Raw genomic sequence first — 23101 nt, 5'->3', positions numbered from 1 at the left:
ACAGTATGCCAGACAGGGTTAAAGCTGTGTTGAGGGCAAAGGGAGGGTACACAAAGTACTGAAATTGGGGATTTTTATATCTAAAATTGTCAGCCACAAAACTGTTGCAATGCATCTTTTGTAAAGAATATTTTGTATCTCACCAACCAGAAGGCCGATTTACTTTATCCAAGTGCCATTTGAAAGCTCATATCATAGGCTTTCTAACGATATATATGTTTGCATATTTGACTATTTTGGTTTCCGAGATATAAGCCAAACAATGCAACTGTTGCAAACATTGCAACAGTTTTGTGGCTCACTGTATATACTCGCCAGTTTCACGTTCGCTAATAACGTTCAATCTATGTGCAGATCTACTTTAAGAACAAGCTCGCTGCTCCCAGCATGACGCATCCCGCACATCTTCCGCTTGCCATGGTGATCGACTCATTCACGAGTGCGACAGAGCGACATGTCGAGATCGGTGACGGCCTCGAGATGTACATCGTCCTCGCCAAGGGCCGCAGTGCACAAGAGCTCGCAAGCATTAGTGGCCTCGCAGAAATCACAACAAAGGCAGAGGGTGACCGGATGTTCGTTATCAAACAGGAGTTGAAGGACTAGTCAGCATGTGTATTGTAGACCATCATCCAAATATGCTGTATAATTTCGCTGACTGAATGGTGGTCAATTTTGTTCGTTTCGCACTCATCTCTGATTCGTTGCATGCATGATTCACGATTCATAGAATAACCGAGCTCGTCACTGCAGGCCTGGCTATACAGGGTGTGCTAGCAATATCGCACCTCCACCATAGATAACCCGATTGTCAATGATCATGTTCCTCACCACCTCGAGCGCGTCATGCAGGGCGCACTTGCCCTTGGCGACGATCTAGCCACATTTTACTCAGAAAAGATATTTCATTGGATAAGTCTTAGACATACCATCTTGTTGCTGCCCCTTTCGAAGATCGTTACTGTGCGGGAGTCTGCACACTTCTCGATGACAAGTATCTTGTCATACATTGTGCCAAATGAAACTTCGCGGACGATGCCTGCACGGCCGAGCTTCTCCGGTGTGAGATCCTCGAATCTTGGCATAATACATCCATTGTTGGCAATAGCATTGAGCTACAGACCTCCTACCCATCGCACTGCGGGCAGATCGTTGACAAATCACCAAAGTTGCGCCGATGTCCTTGACGAGCTTGTCCGCTCGTACTCTCGCAGACGCCGGTGCTCCTCGACAGAGGCGACGTCCAGCTTGTACTTCGTCTTTGGTCGTGGCGGCTCAAACGGACATGTGAGGATGGCGATATCGCATCTGGTTCGGTGTGCGGCATGTGTGGATGGATGCGACATGTTTTTAGAAAAGCACGCCCTAAATGAGCGTCGTGTCGGCTAGCGACCCACCAACTCCACCGTCGACCTTGATGAGGTCGAAGGGCATGTCTTTGCGCTCGAATTCGACGACGGACAAGACAGCATCTACAGCGATCTCAGCAAACCTCTCATTCTCCACTGCGTAGGACGTCAGTCGAACAATACTTGTAGACTCAGGAGATGAGACGAACATATTGCTGCCCAGAGTTGTTGCGTGGTCCTGACAATATTTGACGTGTCAAATAGGGAGAACTTAACGGTGTCGAAAAAAAAATTCAGGTGCTCAACTGCGACAGCACAAGCCTTATCGAGCCCGTCCACGATCCAGATGGGAAGGATTCCCCGGTCAAGCAGCCCTTCACTCTGCTCAAGTAGCACGCCAGCAAAGGCTAGACTAGCATCAACAGAGCTTCCTCGAGAGTATGAAAACCACACTCACCGACAACACCGGTCGTGCTGTCCCCGATTTCATCATCCTGACTCTTCCACAGCTGCACCAAAAGCTTCCAAATCGGGTGCTCAACCTCCATTTGACTCAATACTGTTTCACCATCGTTGGTCACCGTGATATCGCCATCGAGAGAAATGCAGATTTTGAGGCTTGAAAAGCACGAACACATTCGGTATGCAAGTACAAGCTATTGCAGCAGAACTAATGTCGGAGACCCAGAGATGCTCGTATAATGTTGGCACCTGTAGCGACCTTGGTGAAGACGACATGAAATAGTGGCCAGTACAGGCTTACCTTCCAGGTCATCGTCAACCAGTCCACATCGCTAAGATCACTGCATGAAACAAAGCTCTTGTTGCCCTAATTGTGATGGATGATCGGTGAGAGCTGAGCGCTGAGTCCTGAATCTCCCGCCTGTGTGGATGAGAGAAACCGATTTTAAATTTGAGATTGAGAATGGAGGGCATTGACCAGAGCACGCAGGATGTCGAGCGTGGTCACATGATCTCGGTTAACGTTGCAACGCGGAGCTCGTAGATTTTTGAACTGGCATATGGTACGTCCAATTCTTAGTTTGACCTCCCTATCCTCTCAATGGATTGAACAGGCCCGCAAACGCTAATGAAATGGGTCACGGTGCATTTCTTTTCGGGGATCTCATCGCCAAACATACGACGTTAAACGAGGAGCTCCAATCCACAAACTCTATCACGGTCAGCGTCAAAATGCCCATCAAATTGAAGCATAATGGTTCATTCACGCACCGTCGTAGGTTGTGAGCGATGCCCAGATGGCAGTATCAATCTCCTCATCTTTGATCTGTCGACATAAATCGTAGCCTCTCCTCCTTGCCGACCTGACTGAATATCTCTCAGACGGCTCTCAGACGGATACCGGCGGAGATACGGGACGCTGGACTAGCCAACTACCATAATTGAGATGGGCGCTGCGGGACACTTGAAAAGGCGTAGGAGTCTCATACAGTGTTGTATTGATCGTGTTGCATTGATCCCCACAGATGGTGACTCATTGTCTGCCTGCTGCGGCGAACAACGAAGTTTCCAATCAAAAGTCTGGTTTTCAATCGGGTCCATCTGAAAGTCGTAGGATCCCCGAAGGTGCTGTATTGTCCCACGGATGGAGACTCATTGTCTTCCTGCTGCAGCTAACAATGAGCTAACGATTGACATTTAAGCCTGTCCCATCGGATCCGTATGAGGTCCTTATGCGCTAGCTTGCATCCGCAGCTTCTTGCTTGTGATTGATGCAGTCTCAACATTCATCTCAACATTCGTCCATTAGCACAACGCGTGCGCAGGCCCAACCGTCTAGCATTGCTCCACCTGCCAAGAAATGGAGGCAATTGCGTGGAAGATAAGCTGCGCGCGTTCGTTGTTCGCCTTCTGAGCCGGAACCTAGCCAGCAAGCTCGCATCACACGCAAACGCGTCCGTTCTCCCAGCCTTTCACCAGCTCCCCGAAAACAAAGGAGGTTGCGCAGAAGACAAACCGCGCACGTTCGCCGTTCACCTTCTGAGCCGGAGCCTAGCTCGCAAGCTCGCATCACGCGTAAGCGCATCCGATCCCCCAGCCTTTCACCAGCTCCCCGAAAACAAAGGAAGTTGCGTGGAAGACAAACCGCGCACGTTCGCCGTTCACCTTCTGAGCCGGAGCCTAGCTCGCAAGCTCACATCACGTGTAAGGGCACCCGACCTCTCAGCCCCTCATCTGCTCCCAGGAAACAGAGCCTCGTTCAGGAGCAAAAAGATGAACGGAAGAACGACGATCAACCGGACACAGCCAGGCCCGACTCATCCGGTGTTGCGAACGGTGAATATCCTCCACTTCGCAGAGTGGAGCTTATTAGAATATTCTCCCAGCTCCTGCTCTGGATACCATACAACTCTACCAGGAACCGGACCATAGCAAAATGAACAAATTCTTGCTGGAGCAACACCAACATAGCACCGAAATTCTTTCGCTACCCCCGGTGATACGTAAGATTAATAATTTACCTGGTTTGAGAGTTGTGACTAAAGATCTGATGGTCCAGCGACCCATGCATCACGCCGAGCGTACGACAATGTCACACGAAGCCCAGATCAAGGCAATGCCTGCCAACATTGCGAAACCAGCATTGCTGAGGACAAACGACATTCCGAGATCTGCGATCTTGAGCAGGGACAGAATCCCCAGTGCGGTGTTCCAGAAAAAACAGAGAATCGTGAGATTCTTGCGCGCAGAGTCGGATATTTCATTGTAACGATAATACTTTCAGACCTTCCTGCAGACGTTGCCGAAAGAGGAAGCACGGCTAAAATGCTCCCTAGTTCAAAGCAGAACTCCCAGCCGTTCTCACCTTCATATAGGATAGCCCAGACAATTCTTGAAATCCCTGCTGTGTCGATAAGTCGGTCTTCTCGCAGCGGCAGCAGTCTGGAGCTAGCACGTGTGCCACTGGACCGGACCATATCGTCAGATGTTCAGAATGCTCTGCAGAGCTCGGATGCGAGCATAGGTGACGAGCATGGTAAGCTTCTTCGCTAAGTTCATCTTTTCCTAGGGTTGAACTGCCGCATCAGACGGCTTCATGGTTGCCCCTATCACACAAGATTCATGGATCGCGCGCCATCAGAGTGACAAAAACATTCAGAACGCCAATGCAGAGCATGAGGAGAATGATCACACTGAGGATACACATGAATGCCGTCCCTCACATATCGCTTTGATCGAAGAGCGCGAGGCTGTCGCTTCGCGACAGACAGGACCCCAAGATAGATTACTCGGGTCCCCTTGTCACAGCGGAGCAGAGCGCAGCATTCAGGAAGTCATCACAGAGGGCGGCGAAATGATTGCGTCAGGATCCAGCAGTTCTTGGAGTGGCATGCCACTCCGGCAACTTGAGTACGAAGTCAATGCATCATCCTCTGGCATCTCGCTTCTGAAACTAGACCTCAAAGTCAATACTTCGTGGTCTGGACTATCACTTAAACAAGATGACCTTCAAATCAATACGCCGTGGTCTGGAATTCCTCTTCTACCGGACGACCGTCAGCAATCTGAAGGACACATTGGCGTCAAGGACATTAAGACAAGTGGTTCGTGCTCAGCAGATTATATTCCTTGCAATGTATACTCATGCCACTGCTTATGCAAGATCACGGCGCTGGAGGTGACATAGCATTCGTGTATCAGCAAGACACATGCATGTCTACGGCTCATTCAGCGGTCGCTGACCTCATCCTGCCACTCCAATCAGCTATCGCACAGCCCGAGGCAATCCCGCCGATCGATTCCGGCGCCACTCGTATTGAAGTTGGGCTGACATCAGGGTTCAATGACTATCAAAGAAACGAGGATTTTCTCCAGATAAGACATGACTCTGTCACAGAAGGAATCGAGGGAGGGTCTCCGCAAATGGATTCAGACGCGTGTGCATCAGAAGTACACATCATGCAAACAGGTACGTCGTCATGCGGTCATGGTAAACTTGGTCGCTGAACAGATGGATGCTCCAGATCCAGATGGTTCGGAATGTGCGAATGACTCCATCTGCTTTCCCGCGTCGGGCGCGCCTGTCATCCAAGACGAACAGTCCATGGCCAACGTACACAAAAGGCTATTAACCACCATACATTGTCTTCATGGCGAGCCTGCAGCGAATGTATACCCTGAGGTCCCCATCGAGCGTACCGATTGCTTTCCGGGTGATTTTAGTCCGAGGAGAGAACCAGCCAATCTGGGTCAGGTCTTTCCTCAGATGGATGACGTGGATTGCACATCGAAGACTATCGGGCGAGACGAACCTCCCATCGCCAATATCGAACTCATGCAAGGAGGGGCCGGCTTCAGTATCACTCCACCCATAATTTCTTCAACGAGCTCTTTTCGCAACGGAATGTCTCCCATTTTCACAAATAGCTTTGGTGGACAGGAACAAGGGTGGCCAGGGTGGCCGGGTCTGCCAATGCATCATCAACCACCAGCCCACCAGACGGAGACTCGCATCGGATGCGATACGGCAATTCCTCCTGTCCCTCACCCTCCAGGCACCGAAATAATGCGGTATGACTCGCATTGGGGTGGGTTTCCTATCACACAGCGGGATATGGACTTTATTAGGTATTGTCCAAGTACCGCAGATGGTGATACTTCCTCGGTCCACACAGGGAACGCCGACGCTGTAGGTTCACAATATGATCGCGAGCGTGATGTGAGACTCTGTTTGTTGCCGACTTCAGAGCTTCCCACTGATTCCGAATCGGTCACTCAATAACAGAACAGAACGAAACTCAGTTTACTCAAGTCATCATTGACTGCTGACGTCAATTGTGGGCCACAATGGCCCACATCTAGTGCACATCCACCATGGACGCGTGGTTCTCGCCTGCAACCTATCATACACGCAGGAAATATTACTGAAGAGAACAGTGTCGCCCTCTCCATGGCTTCTCGACCACGCGAGGTGCTCTTTGAGAAGCCTGGCATGTCTGCGACGATGAAGAACACTCGTAGAGATCAAGCGCGCAACCTCGGAAGGAGCTCACGCATTGGGAAGGTGTCTTCTTTTCCTATGCCGAACGGAGCAGCGGTTGAATCGCCCACCCCACCATACTTGCATCCGTCCAAGCGCCCTGCATGGCATGTGGTAAATGATGTTCAGTCCGAAGACCCATCTCTACGCTACACTGACCTTGCGGCACATTCATCCACTGCCGTCAGGAGAGCAATCACAACAGATAGTACTATTGATCTTGGACGAGATGACACCTCAAGCGCAATGGACGTCGACATCATCCCAGTGACGTTTCCTTCTCAACATCACGTGCTGAAGCTCGGAGAGCATCCATCTGTGTTGGTTGAGGAGCATTGGAATGGATTCCCCATTCGTACATCTGAACGAACGGCCACCACTGTCTCAGCATCGCTTCCGATGAAGTCATGGGCTCCCGAAGGCATGCACATCCTCGGTTGGAAGCCCAGCAGCACTCAGATCTGGTTGGACGAACATTCTAACATGGCGGTTGATCGCGAGGCTGACAACGCTGAACATGACGTCGAGATAACAACAGGCAGAGACATGATGACTTCGAGAGAAGTCATCGATCAAGTCGTCCAGACGCTGCGCAAGAAAGCATCATCACAGAAAGATCAGGCATTAGTTGGCAAGGATGAACTGGTGAGCGATTCGGTAGCTCAGAGAAGTAATGCGCATGACGGTCTGCGATAGGATAGGATTATGCGACATTGGTCTGGGCCTAATGCGGTAAGATATAAAATATGCCTCATAAGCACATTCTCTGATGTATGCTGCTCAGAACACTACGGTAACCAAAAAGGACCTACGGGCAATGCTCGCTGTCCTCCTTGGATGCCTTGATTCCAATTCTGGATCCCATAGAGAGCATCAAGAAGCCGTGATATCGTCTCGGACTGCAATGAGCAAGAGCCAGAACTCCATGCGTGTGAAGACATCCCATCGTGATATTGCCACTCTCGAACTTCAGGTGAGAGTACGTCGCTGACTTCGAAATCGTATAAGCTCTGATTCACTCCTAGGCAAAAATACGTATGCATGCGAGCCAAATGCTTGGCCGTGACTTCGTAGACAGTCCGCTACCTGTTGCATCACTGGAGGATTTGCAAGCATTCGACCGGAAGAAGCACGATGGTCCTTCCAAGGGAAACTTCCGCCTGCAAATGACAGGATCACTCAAATCTCGATGGAACAAACAGGCTGCTGGTGTATTCGCAGAAAATTTCATGAGCATCGGCGTCTCCGATTGTCAAGATAAATCGAAGATCGAATGCATGTTCGCCACCCATCTTGCTACTCTGCGCTCACAATATAGAAGGCAATTACGCGGTGGTGAAGAGCCTTCAGAAGTTGACATTGATAGAGAAATTGAGGAAAAACGAGAGCATAGGCGACGAGCTGTCAGTATCGCGTTGCAAATCACCAGTACATGCATACTCATGATTTTCGGACAGCTGCGGGAGCGGCGGTCAAATGCTGTAGGTGCACATTCACATCTAGCACGATTTCAAGACCTATGGGATAGGATCCCTCATACGGCCATGAGCGGAGACGAATCTGACCATTCTCGAGGCAAGGTCAGATATGTCGTCACGAGAATGAGCTGGCGGTCTGCAGAATTCGAGACATGGCTTAAGGTCTTTGATTGGATGCATTTGTCCAGCAGGTTCACCGTGGATGGCAAACCCAAACGTGGTGCATTTCCCCGGTATCGTCGTCGTGGTTCACGTAGATGCGATCAATTTGGGAAGCCTGTCAGTGGGCTGCCTAGGAATTGCTACGATGCAATATGGTTAGCTGGCCTCGATGAAGAAGAGCGACTGTCTCTGGAAATTCAACCAGCCATCGACTTAACGCACTCAGAAACGGTAATGGCGTGCGTCATTTCACGCATTTCCATCTTCTAAGCTCATCGTCTCTTAGCGTCGCTAGCAGATTTACACATGTCAAAGATCACTCAACGCAGCCACTTCCAGCTTGAAGCAGCATCAGCTTCATCTGAGGTCGTGCTCGGATACCCATCTTCAAGAATGAATCGATTGGAGGGGAAGGGCTTCTTCCGACTGGCCGCAGGTCAAGTCAACCAATCATTTAGGCACTGATTTCATTCCTTCCATAGCATTGAGCCGCACTAGTTCATTCTCAGCATGCCCTGATGTATGTTTCATTCGCTCTGCATGTTCCTTTGACCACGTCGCAGGAGGGTGGAGATGATACGGTCCTCGCCGACCTGCCTCTCGTGAGCGAATGAGATGTTCGTCCATGCGTCGCTTGCCGTGATGCCTACCGTGCTCCGCGCTGCGGCATGATTCGTACACGAGTGAGATGCTTGTCTGTGCGGGAGCACGAAGCTCTGTGTGATATTGTATCGCTTCAATTGAGTACATTCAGCTCTACAGAAAAACGGTGGCCTGCGACAGAAGACGCAACATGCTACAGCCTCGCAGTCAGTCCACATCTGCGTTCGGTACCTCCGTCCTTCCTGTTCACATCCATACGTCACGTTGGGGATGTCTCTGAAGATCTGGCGCGCTTCCCGCCACCCTGCGCGCGACATCCTTGACGCCTCCCTTATATAGCCATGTATTCAGTCATTCCCGTATGTCTTCGCACCATTACCTGGCTATGTGGCTTCAGCGGGTGATAGCTCCGCGAGCGCGCATTTGGACGAAGGGTCCTCACAACTCGTCGATGAATATTTGCGTGAGAGATATGTGAATGCGGTTTCCATCGACCTGCTCGGGCGTAGCCCCTGGCTCATGTACAGTGGCGTAGACCGCCGCGATGAAGCAATCACAACAGTGTCCATTCTTTGAGAAGTGTGCTTACATAGACGCGCTGCTACTGCTTAATCATTGCGCAAGTGTGCGATATAAATAAACTTTGATGCACAATTAAATCGGCTGACATATTTCGCCTTCAACGGCCGACCTACAGCATGCCATGTCCCAGAAAAAAAGATAATGAGACCACGCCACACATAAAGCTCATTCCGCATCAAGATGACGGATGCTCAATAGTTTGCATTCTATGTATGAATAGAATGCACTGTAAGTCCGTGTGCCCATCTTGCAAAGAAGACGACTTACGAAAGAACAAGGTACTGTCTGGGGGGATCACGCCATGCTGGCGGTCGCCATATCCCAACGCAGGTGGGATCGTGATGAGCCGCTCGCCTCCTGTTTTCATACCGACAATGCCCTGGTCAATTGCTGTGTAACATATCATTCAGCGGTAAACATCTGGGACGTGCACGCGGTATTGTACAAACCCGGAAGGATGAAGGTTTTCCCCAACCTGGTCACCAACTCGACCAAACAGTCAGCAGAATGGCAGCAATCATGAGAATGAAAACAAACCGGTGAACCCTGCATCCGAGAGTCGACGGTCACGTCATCGGACAATTGCAAACGATACCAAAGTGCAACTTCGTCTCCGCGAGCTGCAGACTGTTGTCCTTCGCCGATTTTATGATCCTTGATTACAACAACATCCTTAATCGTAATGGCATCGTTCTTGATCGAGGAAGGACCGGGAGGAGTAATGTCTTCACGCGATTGTGACATTTTGGGATTGAGGTTCGAGGCCGGCTGGTGAAACTTCACCGAAGGGATGAGCGTGGTGATCGGTGATGCTGTAGCGGAAGATTCAGAAGCGAATCCATCCGTATTATCAGTAGCTTCGGTTGAGCTGGCGACCCGCTGTAACAAGATCAGAACTGACGAGTTACCGGCTGAGCAATATACTCACGGGGCGTTTCCCGGCAGCTTTTGACGAAAGCGATGGCGGTGGTGCACCGATGTAACGTCGCCCCAAATGCTGGGGGGTCGTTTTGCTCAGCGAAGAGGCTGACGTTCGAGCTACGGTCTCGACGGGGGCTTTGCGGTCGTTCTCAGATATCAATAAATCCACCCTGGTGCGTTTTCTCTCTCGCTGATCTGGTCGAGCATGTGGAGAATTGCTGTCCATTGTTGGCACCGAGCTTCAAAATGCGAGATTAGTAGAAGCATGAAATACAACTTCACTGGAACTCACGGAGCAATTGCTGTTACAGGAGGTGCGGATACACTGATAGTGCTCTCGCTATATGCAACTAATGAAGGTTATGTTAGCAAGCCATCCTTTGATAACATTGAAGAAAACCTCGCACCCGTATAGCTCCCGGATAGACAAATACAGCTGGAGTAAAGTAACGTCAGAGCGATGGCTCAATGACGTAATAGATGCTCACTTCGTTCCGATAATCTCAAGCGCAATATATTCCTTCGACGCGAACGTTATGTTCAGGGTTAGATGCTCGACCTGCATGGCACCACAATAGGCACAGTGCTGGCCGTTCTCGTGAAGGATATTCTTACCTGCCGAGAAATCAATGTAAAAAGTATCACTCTCTTACTTGCATCCAGAGGGTTGAGTACTGGAGAAGGGATGCTTGGTGAGTTCAAAGGAGTCATCCAAAGAGACGTCCGGCCAGATGTGTTCGTATCCGTGCTAGAATCCCCCGTGACGAGAGCAGCATTCGTAACATGTAAGTCGTATTCATGCGGAATCAAGAAGGTGCAACGCCCAGGGCGCAACGTGGCACCCCTAAATAGCAAGATCAATGCCCATCAGTAAGTCTCAACCACATAGCACACACCAAGATGCGACGGTACGTGTTGCGCACATGTCGATATCACCCGCCCGTGCACAGGTCAAGAAGACTGCATGTCCAAGAGACGGGCGGATAATATATGTGAAACGCACAATGGCCAACGCACAATGGCCAAGTGCTCTATTCTGTCCAGATAAGGACAATGGCGCTGCCGGTCTCCTTCACCACAGCGAGGATAATGGGACACCAAGGAGGTTTCTACACATGAGCACGTGAGCAATATCCATGCTGAGCGGTGGCTGAAGACCTGGCAACACTTGCGTGGAGTTGGCGCGGCAGCGCCGGTTCCCAATAACAGATCAGATGAGGGATACGGGATACATCAGAAGTACGTGAATTACACAATGCCCTGGGAACAGTCATCGATTTCTTGCCTGGTGCCACAAAACGTGACGGGGCCTTTCGTGACCGTCGTACAGCTAGTTCCACAACGTGCATCCTCAAGTCGCCACGCCACGTACACCAGCCCCATTCTCGGGACACCGCGATGTTCATCAAAGATGAGTCGGGGGCCAAAATCTTCGAAAGTGCAATGTTTCCTGCAGCAGTAGTGTCAGTGACGAGGCAAGCCCGGCTCCCATGCGGCTATTGTACGTGCGAAGGCATGGCCTCGTTCAGCATACTTCAGTACTGCAATACGCTCCAAGCTCCAGAACCTCCTCGAACAGTAAAATCCCCACCGACGGAAGACAAGTCCGAGGCTCGCCAAGACGAGACTGTCAGTGCCGACAGCATTTATCAACAGGTCTGACCGGGAAAAGCATAGTGGTCAGAGTGCAGAGTCGGTGCGGCTGCACATTTACTTCAATGTTGTTGTGGGGTGTTTTGAAGCGTGCCATGCACTCGATTCCTTCGTTTAGCCAGGGGTAGTCATCCGAGTCCATAGGTTGGTCCGAACCATAGTGAACTGACTCGAGACAGTAGCCGTCCTGCTCGAGGAATAAGTCCAGCATTTCGTCACAGCCGTTCCGACTGGTGTAGAGGTCAAGATTACCCAGTTTCAAGTCCGCATCTCTGTCGAGTATCACCAGAACACTGGATCTGCCGATGACAGTGCTGGTCTGTCGCATAGCCACCCGAAAGACATCAATAGCAATAGAACGTACTCCGTAGTCCCACGTCGACACATCTTTCTCACAGTCAAGCTGGCATTGATACTTCACTGCTGGATGCATTGCTAGCACAGAACGGGAGCCTAGCACGACGAGAGGCGCCTGCAGCTTGGATGTCAAAACGGAATCCGTTCGTCAAGTGCCACCACCGACAACCGAGCGTCCAGTAGTAAAGTGATGCAACCATGCAACCACAGTTCCATATTCTATGGTGACCATCCCGGGAATAAATCCGCACAGCAGGAAACCGATCACGGCGTCGGAACACACTGAAGAGCGAAGGTCAGGTTTCAGGAGACAGACCGGAGGAAAAGTGTACACAAACAGTCACATCGACAAAGCCATACGGTGGATAGCACACAAACGGCAATCAGAACAGTATGAGGCTGAAAGTCAACGGTATAGTATGCAACAGGTCGTGAGGACGAAGAGCGTACCGCGGAATGCAACAGAGTGGCTGAGAAAAAACGCATTACATAACCGGACGAGAGACGCATGCACGTGGCCAGCGTGGGCAAGACCTACCGAAAAGGGGGTTTGGGCAGCTTAAGGCTGACATACTTAAGTGGAGCAGGACACCGCCGTAGCAATAGCCAAAATAAACATTCTGGAATTTGGAATTTGGAATCGGAACAGATCGGAACCTGCTAGGTGCAAGAACCAATAATCCGCATCGAATGACAGAGAAAGTATTGAGGATCATGCTCAGATTACGTCCCGCTTATGCGCCAGACACTTTCCTTGACGACGAGGCAATAGTTACATACAATGCTGCACGAGCCAGAGGTACGACCGAGTCTCATCATCCCTCCTCCGCTTGTAGCCTCACAAGTTTCACCGCTGCGGACTCAGGCATCTTCAGACAAGGCGTCGCACCAGACAACGGAAAATAACAGCCACAGTGTATGCCCTACCGATAGCTATGGTTCCATATACCAGAGTCTGGACACCTTAGAGATACGAGTACCGTGGTGCCTCGGTTGCTCAAGGCAGATCATCGCGGATTGGTCTACATCTATACTGCGGGGATGCGCTAGATCGAGTATTTCCGCCGGCTATGGTGCGTTGCCACCTAGTCGCCGCCATGTTGTATGGGCTCAGTTGACAGTTGTTGTGGACGTGAGCCGATGACAGCGATGCCCGCTCTAACCCATATCATATTCCACACTAAGCCTCATGTTAGACTTAGCTCTTCTCTCGACTCCACTACCTCACACGTACGGCTGTCTCTTCCAGCGTATTATTGCTCTGTGTTTCATATTATAAGATTCTTATCGTTTGCGGTCCGAACCCCTGGGTGACGCGTTTCATAGAGATGGCAGACAACGTTATATATCAGGCTGCCCTGAACAACTTCCCACTGTCTGCGTGAAATACCCATGCCCCTGCGCCACGCATCAGGCCCTACCCAGATCCTCGAGCTCACACCTAGCATCAACCTGCGCAAAAATACCACGGAAGGAACGATCTTCCTCTCGGCTCAGCCCCCCTCCACGTACGCGCAGACGCGTCCGCAACCACAGTCGAGCATGTCGATCAGCGCCCCCCCGCCACGCACGGAGATGTCCTGTACAGAATGGAAACGTGAGCCTACGATGCTAGACGTGGTTTTCGGGTTCATGTTGCCTTATCGACCGCCACGCAGCGCGCTGGGCGCGTTTGTCTGGCGGCGACGCATGTGGCTCGAGATGACCTTCGCGTTGTCGTCGGTCGATGATGGAGCCCTGGAAGAAGGTGCTTGTTGGTGCGTGTTACGTGCATATATCATTGATTTGAAGCTCTCTGATGTGATTCTCCGCGTTCGATTCGCGTCCATCAGCCTGCTTCTTCTGGACGCTGTTCGCGCTCCTCACTGCTGGGATCTACCTCTACCTTCCACACCACATCTCCTACATGTGCCAACGCGCGAAATACTACCTGTTGGGACGCGAGCTGGGAGTCACGTCGGCCCTGAGCTGGAGCTCACGATGGGCTGCGGCCGGGAACATCACAGCTCCTCTACACGGCTCCCCTAGGATACGTGCTCGACGTAGGTGACGCGCTGTGAACCACCCGTTGACGGAGCGATTGGGAGGTTGTGTTTTGTGTAACGGGAAGAGCAGCGTTCAAGACTCAGTGACGCATTTCTTGGAAGGGCAAACTAGGCGGGTTTTGCCATATTGCTGGTGACCACAGAGTGCAGTTCTGCTAGATGCGCCCTAAAGCGGGGCGACAAAATATACTATATTCAACGGTACTAGAATTCGCTACTTGGTTGCGGGCAAGCCTTGTTATTTTTCTTTATGCAGATGCTTTGTTTTATAGATGCTCTCGCGCGATCGTACTAAGCAGAACGGTTACAGTCTGGCCAAATGCACGACGAGTAAGATTGACACAGGGCAAACAATAATTATGCACATTCCAGACGAGAGACAAGAAATAAGTGAATACATTACTACAGATTCAGTCCAGTGCAGATGCATCCGACCGCAACAACAGCCACCGTCTGACAGTCCCATCCTAGGACGAAGCCCTTCGGGTCCTTGTCCTCCACCGGCACCTGCTCTACGTCCGCTTTCACGTCATACACCTCAGCCTCTTCACCGTCCTCCAGCACGACGGTATGCTCCTCGATGTCAATCTCCTCGACGAGCTTGATGGGGCAGATCGCAGCAGCACCGAACTCGTCACGGAGGAGAAGGTCGACGACGTTGCGCGCCGCGATGGTCTCGGTTTCCATCGTCGAGATGAACCTGTAAAAAGCAACGTTTGTTGGATGATGCGAGATGGGGCAAGTGCGTGCGGCAACTCACGACTCACGGCTCGAACGCGTTCACATAGTACAAGCCCTTCGTGACCTTGATCGGCGCGAACGACGTGGTCGGAGGTAGCACAAGGTACGCATCCCACAAGGAGAAGAGCGTTATGAGCGAACCGAACAACACGACAATCTGGCTGATCACTGACCTCTTTGCGCAGCACCCATCCGAATTTTCCAAACGTATTCTCCAGCCACTCATCTGTAAGCCTCTTCTTGGAGAAGATCTTCACCACCCACTCCTCGCCGGCCTCGCCTGCCCATGGCCCGCCGTCTGCCGCGCGCACCTTCCCACGATACGTCAGGGAGTTGAACTCAGGCTCCGCGCCCGTGCCCTCGCGTACTGCGTTCGCTGTCGTAAGTAGTGTCGTCGGCGCTGAGTGGGCGCCGAGTCCGAAGTAAGCGGAGTTTGGGCTGGGCGCGGGTGTACTCAGGAGAGTGACATGCAGGCGCACGTACGGCTGTTCCGGAAATGACTCCGCAAGTGCCTCAGGGAACAGCGAGATGTTCGTGCTGTGGAATGGCGTGGCGAGGATGACCGCGCGATACGCTTGGCGCGAGTCGGCGGTGCTCAGGAGCCACGCACCCGACGCCTCGTCGTGTTTCAGCGCGGTGACGGCGGTTTCGAGATTCACCGAAGCGTTGCTCCACTTCACGAACTCTTCGAATATCTGGAAGTTTCCGCCCTTGACACTGGATGCACCGTCCGCGGCCATCGAGCATATGCCCTCAAGTGCGTGGATGGCGTCGACGTCCTGCCCGTAGTTGACGCGCGTTAACGCGTCGACGAGCTCGCGCGTGAACTGCTGGTTGATGCCCTTCGTATCCAAGTACTTGGCCGCCGTTTGCGTGAGGATGGGCGTCCAGTCAAGCTCTTCGGCGAGCATTGTGATGTTGGAGAAACGCGGCGCGGAGGGCGCATAGAGCGTGAGATAGGTGTTGACCATTGACTGCACGGTAGCCTTTGCGCGCTGGTGAGCAGAGAAGCCGTACCTCCAGGCGACCTTGACTGTGTCTAGCCAACCAGTGTAGAAGCCCTTGCCACCCGTCTGTACCGTAGACATGTCAGTTAATTACGAGGGTGCAGAATCATACAGGGGATGAACACAGACTGTGAGCAGGATCTGCGAGCCATCCCAGAGCCCCATAACGTTGTCGTCTTTCCCGAAGTCGATCTTCTCGATGTCAAACTCCCCTATAGCCCGCCACAAATTCTTGTTAGCCTCGACGAAGACGGATGTGCTGAGCTCGATGGGCTGTAGCTCCTTACTGTCGTAGGGGTACACCACGGTGCTGCCTGGCCCATTCACTCAGCTTTCATCATGTAACTCACTTCTTGAAGCATCAATACGCACGGCCGCCAACGTAGTCACTCCTCTCATACACGTCCAGACTCCACTTCGACGTCCAACCCGAACCGCTGCTTCGCCTTCGCGATCCAGAACGCCGCAGACGAGCCGCCTGCACCTGCACCTATGATGGCAATCTTGTTGGGAGGATTTGCGACAGAAAGGGAGTCTATGGAAGGTACGCTTCCATGGCTGTTCGATAGGAATGGGATGTTGAAGGGCAGCTGGAAAGCGGTAGCGTGCCCAACTAGGAGCGCTGCCGCGACTATTAGATGAGCCCGCATACTGCAATATACTGCACGCTGCGCAAGGTGCCGTAGAAATTGTTGCAGAGCAAGAATGAAATACTCGTGTGTGATACTGGTAGGAGATTGAGACAAACAAGCTCAAGGCGCCACCCGCGAGCTCAGCCACATATTGATCAACCTGCCGCCGACATCATCCTCCTGTTCTCTAAGACGGATTCACGAGCACACTACCACATTCTCTTCTGAAGATGATCCCGATTTTCTGATAATCATAGTATCTCTGCCTCAATCAACAGTCTCAACTTACCGCTCGATGGTATGTGCTGAGCACTCATGTAGTGAGCGATAACAGACATCACGTGCTAGACCGCACGACGTGCCTTGCTATTCTCGCGTCGCGCACTTCGATTGCACTTCAGTTTTCGAAGTTAATCCCTCCCCCACCCACAAGCTTCTACGACTAGCAAACTTCTCTACGCGATACGTACACGCAGTTTTCTCAACATTCAATCTGGCGCTCGACATTTTGACGGTTTCCACCACGAGCACACTTCCACAAGCCCGTCAAGAGCAGCGCCACATTCTCTACGCACGGAGGGGTGCTACGATGCAGTCCACTCAGACAGGCCAACCTTCAGCAGGCAAAGCATACTCTTCCCGCACTCCTCTCCAGCAGCCTGGTCAGGAAGGAGAGTCAGCTGGCCCTTCCGGGATCCGCATTCCTACGGACGGACAGCGGGCCACCGTGCTGCCTCGCACTCCCGAGAATCGGAACAGGCCCCGCAATAATGGTCCAGTCAAGCACACATCCATTGCAAGAAATGAGAACTCGAGTCAGCAGTATGGCTTCGATGGTGTAGAGGCGGAGAATCCTACTACAGTGCAGCGTCAATTGGAAGATATACGAGATGTGGTCGGTTTGATGTAAAGTATAAAACCTATGATGATAATGACGAAAGAAGTACACATAACAATGAAAATTATGCAGGCGATGTAGACCACGATTTTGCACAAGTTGATACAGCCATCCACCTGCTGCGGCATAAGTGCCATCGGAAGAGGCACATTGTTTTGATTGTTTGGCACAGGTGCCCGCGGGATGGGTGCATCAGCTTGAGGTTGAGCACCTTGTGGCATGTGGATATTGCCACTGGGCTGTACCAAAAAATTCAGTATGTCGAAATTGGTTGTCATGCTGTGATATCATGCCTGGCCGTGATCTCCCATTTTTCAGCTGACACAAAGTTAGCATGCATGTAAATGATCAATGATTGAATGCTTACCGGATCTCTGTAGAGTATTGCGAGTGATTGCGAGTGTATGGAGAGCGACAGAGCGACAGATGATGGAGAGCGACAGAGCAACAGATGAGATAGCCTATGTAGGATGAGATGAAAAGCGTGCGGTAGGCACGAGCACAATGCGGTATGAGATGATGGGATGAGATAGCATGAGATGAAAAGCGTACAGTAGGCACGAGCACAAGCCATGCGTGATCTATGAACTCCGACGTTTCCCCTGTATACGTCCTCCATTATCGTCCGAAGCTTCTCTCTTCTGTCGAGTTCCGTTCCCTCTGCAATGCACTGCTATAGCCATGCTCGTTCCCTCTGCAATGCACTGCTATAGCCATACTCGTCTCCGTCTTCCCTGTGGTATTACTTCCCTCTCGGCTTGGTGTCATACATTAGCTACGAGGAACGAGTAGTACATTGTGAAGGACTTCGCATTTCAAGCCCCTGAATACATATTTCATTTCGGGATATCCTAGCGCAGAGAGAGTCTCGTACGGCTTATCTGTGCCCTGTATCACGCTAATTGTTCCCACATGCAGTGAGATTGGTCCCGCGAGGCACCTCTGAGGCATCATGACAGTCATTTGCAGGTGTCATCTGACAGGCGGGCCCGAGGCGTGTCTCAATATCCGACATCATGCACTTACGATCAGGCAGCAGCCGACTGCATCCGGGCTCGGTGGTTTTGGATGATATGCACCGACATGAGGGAAACTTGCGTTCGCAATTCGGATCAACCGCACTGGTGAACGTGTTTGCAGGATCGGCACATGTGTGCTGTGTTGGCGATCCTATCATGCCCACGAGTGCTGAGCATCGCGATGTTGCACTTGGATGTTGATCGGATGCGCCTGCTTGGTGATCCACGTACCCAACGTGCCTGCGCCGCATAATTGCGACATCACGCTTGCCCAGCACGATGGAAGGATGGCAGATACGATCTTAGTGGTCGTCAATGAGATGCGGCGGTGACGAGCGCGCTGGATGGATGTGGCGATGACCTGGTATGGAAACGAAATTGGCACATGATGGGCAATCTTGATCAGCGGCGATGGGCGCTGTCGCGATGCTCTGAAGGCCGGATGAAGGCTACAAGGGCCGCAGGCCGCAAGGACGACCATCCGACCAACACCTGGCCTAGCGAAATTAGCCCGGGATCCGCTGTTCCGAAGCTGGTAGAGCGCCCAAATCCTGATCCGGAGGGCGTCTCGAAGTTTGTGGCTGTGCTCAGCCATCACAATGCGTGAATGGTGGCATCGCCCTACCACCTTATAACCATTACTGCTGTTCCGTAACCCATTACTGTCTGTTTATGCTTGAGCTGTTGCTGCCAGCCTCTCCTGCAGATGACACATATGAATGGCTGTGTCAGACTGATTTCCCATTGTGCCTACTGAGGATATAGATCTTGCAGCACAAATTAACATAGTATATTTCCAGGAAGCCGCGTCAGACAACATGCAGATATTTGCTGTCATCATCGGTATCAATGAGTATTTATGCGAAAAATCTCTACATGGGGCAACTGGTGATGCTAAGAAAATCGCGGAATCCCTCAAGATTTCGGTGCAAGTCCCTACAGAGCACATGGTCATCTTGCTGGATGCCGCTGCGACACGAGATGAGATCGTGAAATCTCTTCATACTCATCTCCACGACAACGACCGAATCCATCGCGGAGATGCCATCATCATCTATTTTGCCGGTCATGGCACCATTTATGAAACGCACGTACGCGAACCCATGAAGGCAATCAAGCTGGTTGATAGCGGTTTCGAATTGCCAGACGGCACGCACGTTGTTGACATCAGCGATCGCCAGATCAATCTGTTCCTGAAGGAGCTTTGCGATGCGAACGGAGGAAACATCACGGTTGTGACGGACTGTTGTTACTCAGCAGAGTCCACCCGTGATGGCTCTTCCCCGCAGAACCATACTGTTCGCAGCAGACCTCCTCTCCAGCTCACGCACGAGGACCTCATCAATGCCGCTGAAGCAGACCAGTGGAAGCGGTGGAGCCCCGGGTCTGCGACCGATTCTCTATACCAACCGTATAAGGAATCACACATGTTGCTTGCGGCATGTCGCTCCGACGAGAGGGCCAGCAAAATGAAAGGGACAGGCATGTTCACGCGAAGACTGCTGGAAATATTGAATACCCTTTCTCTCAATTCCATCACCTATCAAGAGCTTGAGGATTACATGAATGATCCTTTCGTGACATACCATCAGCACCCCGTCGTTGTTGGAGAGCACAGAACGAGCCACATTTTCCGGATCGGCCATCCCCTCCAGTCGCAAGGTTGGAGAGATGCGAAGTGGGCATGCGTGCACACATCACACGTAGGCGGGGTAGCAGAGGCGCAGATACCGGTCAGTGGAGGTGCATGGCGTGGCATGCACGGTGGAGCGAGGAGGCGAGCGCAGCGTGTATGAGGTGCAGTGAATGGGTGAGCGAGGCACAAACAGCAATCTCAATTCTCCGTCCGTGTTGGCTCTTCTATATATTCAGACTGTTCATGTACTTCTTAGTCAATGTCCTACATCGCTCGATACGTCCTACCTTCTTCCGTTGCTGAACTGCAATACCAGTATAACCACGAGACTGAAGACAAGTGAGCCATGTGACCGATGAAGGATCCACTCACACGAACAACATTTCAACCGCAATGCAGATGAATGCCAAAGCCAACGCGAAGCGTCTGCTTGCACTCGTCCCTTGTCGGGTCGATGCTGGTATGTTCACTCACCTAACCACCGGCGCCTCTGTCACTGTGATGCAGATGCTCCCTGTTGTGATGGTCACCGTCACTGAAAAGCGACCTCGATTCCTCGGGGACCTGACGCTGGAGGACGTGAAGAGCTCCATTATTAATGGCGCGCCATACTCGACGCCGAGCGCGATTGCAGTGCTGAACGCATGCTGGATGGGAGCTGGATACAGTGAGAGTGGTCAGGCACGAACCCTGGCGCATCCTCAGATGGCTCTGGCTCATCCACGAGGAGGGGGATGACACCTAAGCAAGGTTTGCATTGCTTTTCAGACCCCACTGTGGCTGATGTGGCTGAAGGTGGCGTTCACGCTCGGCTCCTCACGCGTGTGCGAACTTCTGAAATCTGGTTTAATGGGGCATCGGCTGCCCACTGCAATGCCCAACACCCAACTCCACACTGGCCCATTGAAGGAGCATATTTACAGCTAAGTTCGGATTATCTTTGCACCAATTGTCGCCGTTCCTTGCCACCTCAACCTGGTCCTCCCCAGGATACCCGAAATACATCGGATATGGATAATACGACTGCAAATGTTCGTCGACGTGCTCATCGTGTCGGTGACCCCGAGATCCTGATCGACCGAGGACGCAGGTCCGCGATCGGTGCCTCGGTGCATGGCTGTGAACCCACGAGGGAGCAGAGGCAGATCGATGAGAAGATCGGTTGGAGCTGTAGGTGAGGTCATGAAGGAAGGCCGGGTACGTGAGTGGCAAACGTGTGGGGAGTGAGGAGAACGGGTGACGTCCCGCCAGCACGGATGCTGGTGTGCGTGCTGGGCTGGCAGCAGCGTCCGCGTCGGGGGGTGACGCATAATGTATGATGCATTGACTCTGAACAAATTGCGGGGTACGAGTGAGCGGGTGCACTGGGCGCCTTGCTGCACGCCAGTTTCCACCTCCCTCCTCGTGGTCTCGCACCCTCGCATCTCTGCCTACGTTGCATCCGTGTGGCTCCCATCCGGTTCGTACACATCGCGCATCAGAGTTCATTCATTAATCATTGTTCGTCACTCGTCGTCGATTCATTCGTCGTTGGAGAGACGAGCATGCGAATGAAGGAGACAAGCGGCTCATCTTTGTTAGTCCTGCCCGCCACTGCGTCTCTACGTGATGTCCTCTCTTTGAACTGAAGGCGCGGTTGACCTGACCTTTGCTGAAGTGCGCTTCTTTCCGGCTGGGAGCGGGAGATTGTGCCGCACGCTTCAGACGTACTACATAGGCTACTTTATTGAAAGTAACGTGTCGCAGGTGTGCCTGCACTCGGCCGACTTGGCCAGAGGAAAGGACGAGGTGTTCGAAAAGTGCGGGTGTGCGCTGTAGATCCGGCAGCTCGGATGGGACGTCGATGTGATTTGAATTCTGCCTCCGCTGACTGGATTCACCTATATTCTGCTTATTACATTGGAGCCTGTTAGCACGTCGGGCGCAAGCAGGGAGTCTTCTGTGCGTTGGTCGATTGATTCTCAACTGATGCTGGATACTGATCCATTAATTGTCGAGCGATAAGCATTGGTGCATCTGGCTTGTACATGCTGACTCTGTGGTTAACAAATCTAGCCAGTTTAGTTGGCTCGATTGATTGTGACCTAAATTCAGTGCGTGTACGGTAGACGGTGTTTCGGTTGGCGACGCATCGTTTATGGCTCGCACTTGTTCTCTCTGAAGGAACACATTGTTTCTATGCGCTTTTATGCCAGTGCCACAGACACCCCGATGGTTTTCTGACCAGCTGATTGCGTGCGTGGACGATACTCTAGCTTTGAGCAGATTGTGTTCGATCTCGCTCAAACGTTGCAGCAGTGATTCATAGGGCCTCCATCGCACACTATGGCTCAGTAAGTTCCATGATAGCAGCTTTTGATTTGTGTCGGGAAGCGCAACAGGTAGAGCGATGCTCAGAGTTCATATAGAGGTTGTCCGCATTGTACATAGCGCCACTGGTACAAAGAGATGCCAGTCATATGCAGGGCGTCGCAAGCCAGAAGCAAATACAGATGCACACGAAGGGAAGGTTGAGCAAAAATCATATAGATACAATGCAGGTGATCAGCCCACGTACGCGGGTATTACAAAATGCAGGAAAGAGGTAGGGTGGGGGGTGGTGGTGGTTTGAAAAGCATACAAGTCCAGAAGAGAGGAAGTCAGACATGAAACAAATATGAGAGAAGTTTGAGACGTACAAATGCAAGTCCATTTCAAGACGGGGTATTCATGTAGATGGAAAGTATGCACAATGTCGGCATTCATAAAGCAACAGAAGCAAGGAAGCCAACGATAGCAGTCACTCCTTCCGAGCCCGGACCAACCGAGATGAGCGCGTCCGAGCCAGAGCCGGATCCAGAGCTCGAGCCCGAGTTGGAGCTGGAGCCAGGCTCGGAATCAATATTCGCGACGATGAGCCGATCTGATGAGTCTGAGGAGGTAGTGTAGGAGAAAGAAGTATCGGCGGGGGCAGGTGTGGGCGCGGCGACGCCGACCGAGGTGAGGTCGCCTGCAGTGGCAGCTACGGCGGAGTTGT

General features: G+C 51.9%; 9 protein-coding genes across 9 annotated transcripts in view; 5 read left to right on the top strand and 4 right to left on the bottom strand.

The window, feature by feature from the left end:
- Positions 1–755, top strand: part of LAESUDRAFT_729689 (N-terminal nucleophile aminohydrolase) — a gene marked incomplete at its 5' end in the record, with an annotated part of 2689 nt that extends 1934 nt beyond the window's left edge. Inside the window, one exon of the mRNA XM_040909687.1 lies at positions 387–755. Within this exon, the coding sequence (XP_040760676.1) occupies positions 387–606 (220 nt within the window). The remainder of the gene's footprint in view (positions 1–386) is intronic.
- Positions 756–759: 4 nt separating this feature from the next.
- On the bottom strand, positions 760–1085 carry LAESUDRAFT_762365 (uncharacterized protein; the record flags this gene model as incomplete). The annotated part of the gene is made up of 2 exons (XM_040913088.1): positions 760–876; positions 930–1085. 2 exons carry the CDS (start codon positions 1083–1085, stop codon positions 760–762), a joined length of 273 nt encoding a protein of 90 aa, XP_040760675.1.
- Positions 1086–1365: 280 nt separating this feature from the next.
- Positions 1366–1897, bottom strand: LAESUDRAFT_762364 (uncharacterized protein; the record flags this gene model as incomplete). Its single annotated transcript, XM_040913087.1, has 3 exons — positions 1366–1505; positions 1559–1756; positions 1807–1897. The coding sequence occupies 3 exons, from the start codon at positions 1895–1897 to the stop codon at positions 1366–1368; spliced, it is 429 nt and encodes a 142-aa protein (XP_040760674.1).
- A 5482-nt stretch (positions 1898–7379) lies between these two features.
- Positions 7380–8261, top strand: LAESUDRAFT_660664 (uncharacterized protein; the record flags this gene model as incomplete). Its single annotated transcript, XM_040904882.1, has 1 exon — positions 7380–8261. A coding segment is annotated over one exon (882 nt), but the record flags the coding sequence as incomplete, so codon positions are not given.
- A 1080-nt stretch (positions 8262–9341) lies between these two features.
- LAESUDRAFT_762362 (FKBP-like protein) lies at positions 9342–10662 on the bottom strand (the record flags this gene model as incomplete). Its single annotated transcript, XM_040913086.1, has 8 exons — positions 9342–9382; positions 9444–9566; positions 9626–9662; positions 9714–10055; positions 10105–10336; positions 10390–10447; positions 10505–10533; positions 10586–10662. The coding sequence occupies 8 exons, from the start codon at positions 10660–10662 to the stop codon at positions 9342–9344; spliced, it is 939 nt and encodes a 312-aa protein (XP_040760672.1).
- Positions 10663–13682: 3020 nt separating this feature from the next.
- Positions 13683–14052, top strand: LAESUDRAFT_601003 (uncharacterized protein; the record flags this gene model as incomplete). Its single annotated transcript, XM_040903054.1, has 2 exons — positions 13683–13860; positions 13940–14052. Coding segments are annotated over 2 exons (291 nt in total), but the record flags the coding sequence as incomplete, so codon positions are not given.
- A 502-nt stretch (positions 14053–14554) lies between these two features.
- On the bottom strand, positions 14555–16550 carry LAESUDRAFT_762360 (uncharacterized protein; the record flags this gene model as incomplete). Its single annotated transcript, XM_040913085.1, has 5 exons — positions 14555–14852; positions 14920–15050; positions 15082–15966; positions 16030–16214; positions 16304–16550. 5 exons carry the CDS (start codon positions 16548–16550, stop codon positions 14555–14557), a joined length of 1746 nt encoding a protein of 581 aa, XP_040760670.1.
- Positions 16551–17121: 571 nt separating this feature from the next.
- LAESUDRAFT_716518 (uncharacterized protein) lies at positions 17122–17885 on the top strand (the record flags this gene model as incomplete). The annotated part of the gene is made up of 3 exons (XM_040907260.1): positions 17122–17427; positions 17603–17686; positions 17811–17885. 3 exons carry the CDS (start codon positions 17122–17124, stop codon positions 17883–17885), a joined length of 465 nt encoding a protein of 154 aa, XP_040760669.1.
- Positions 17886–19258: 1373 nt separating this feature from the next.
- LAESUDRAFT_791079 (uncharacterized protein) lies at positions 19259–19720 on the top strand (the record flags this gene model as incomplete). The annotated part of the gene is made up of 1 exon (XM_040913926.1): positions 19259–19720. A coding segment is annotated over one exon (462 nt), but the record flags the coding sequence as incomplete, so codon positions are not given.
- Between the last annotated feature and the right edge of the window lie 3381 nt (positions 19721–23101).

Source organism: Laetiporus sulphureus, assembly GCF_001632365.1.
Source record: "Laetiporus sulphureus 93-53 unplaced genomic scaffold LAESUscaffold_44, whole genome shotgun sequence".
NCBI lineage: Eukaryota > Fungi > Basidiomycota > Agaricomycetes > Polyporales > Laetiporaceae > Laetiporus > Laetiporus sulphureus.
Note: the sequence above shows the minus strand (reverse complement) of the source record. Positions and strands in the feature narration are given on the sequence as shown.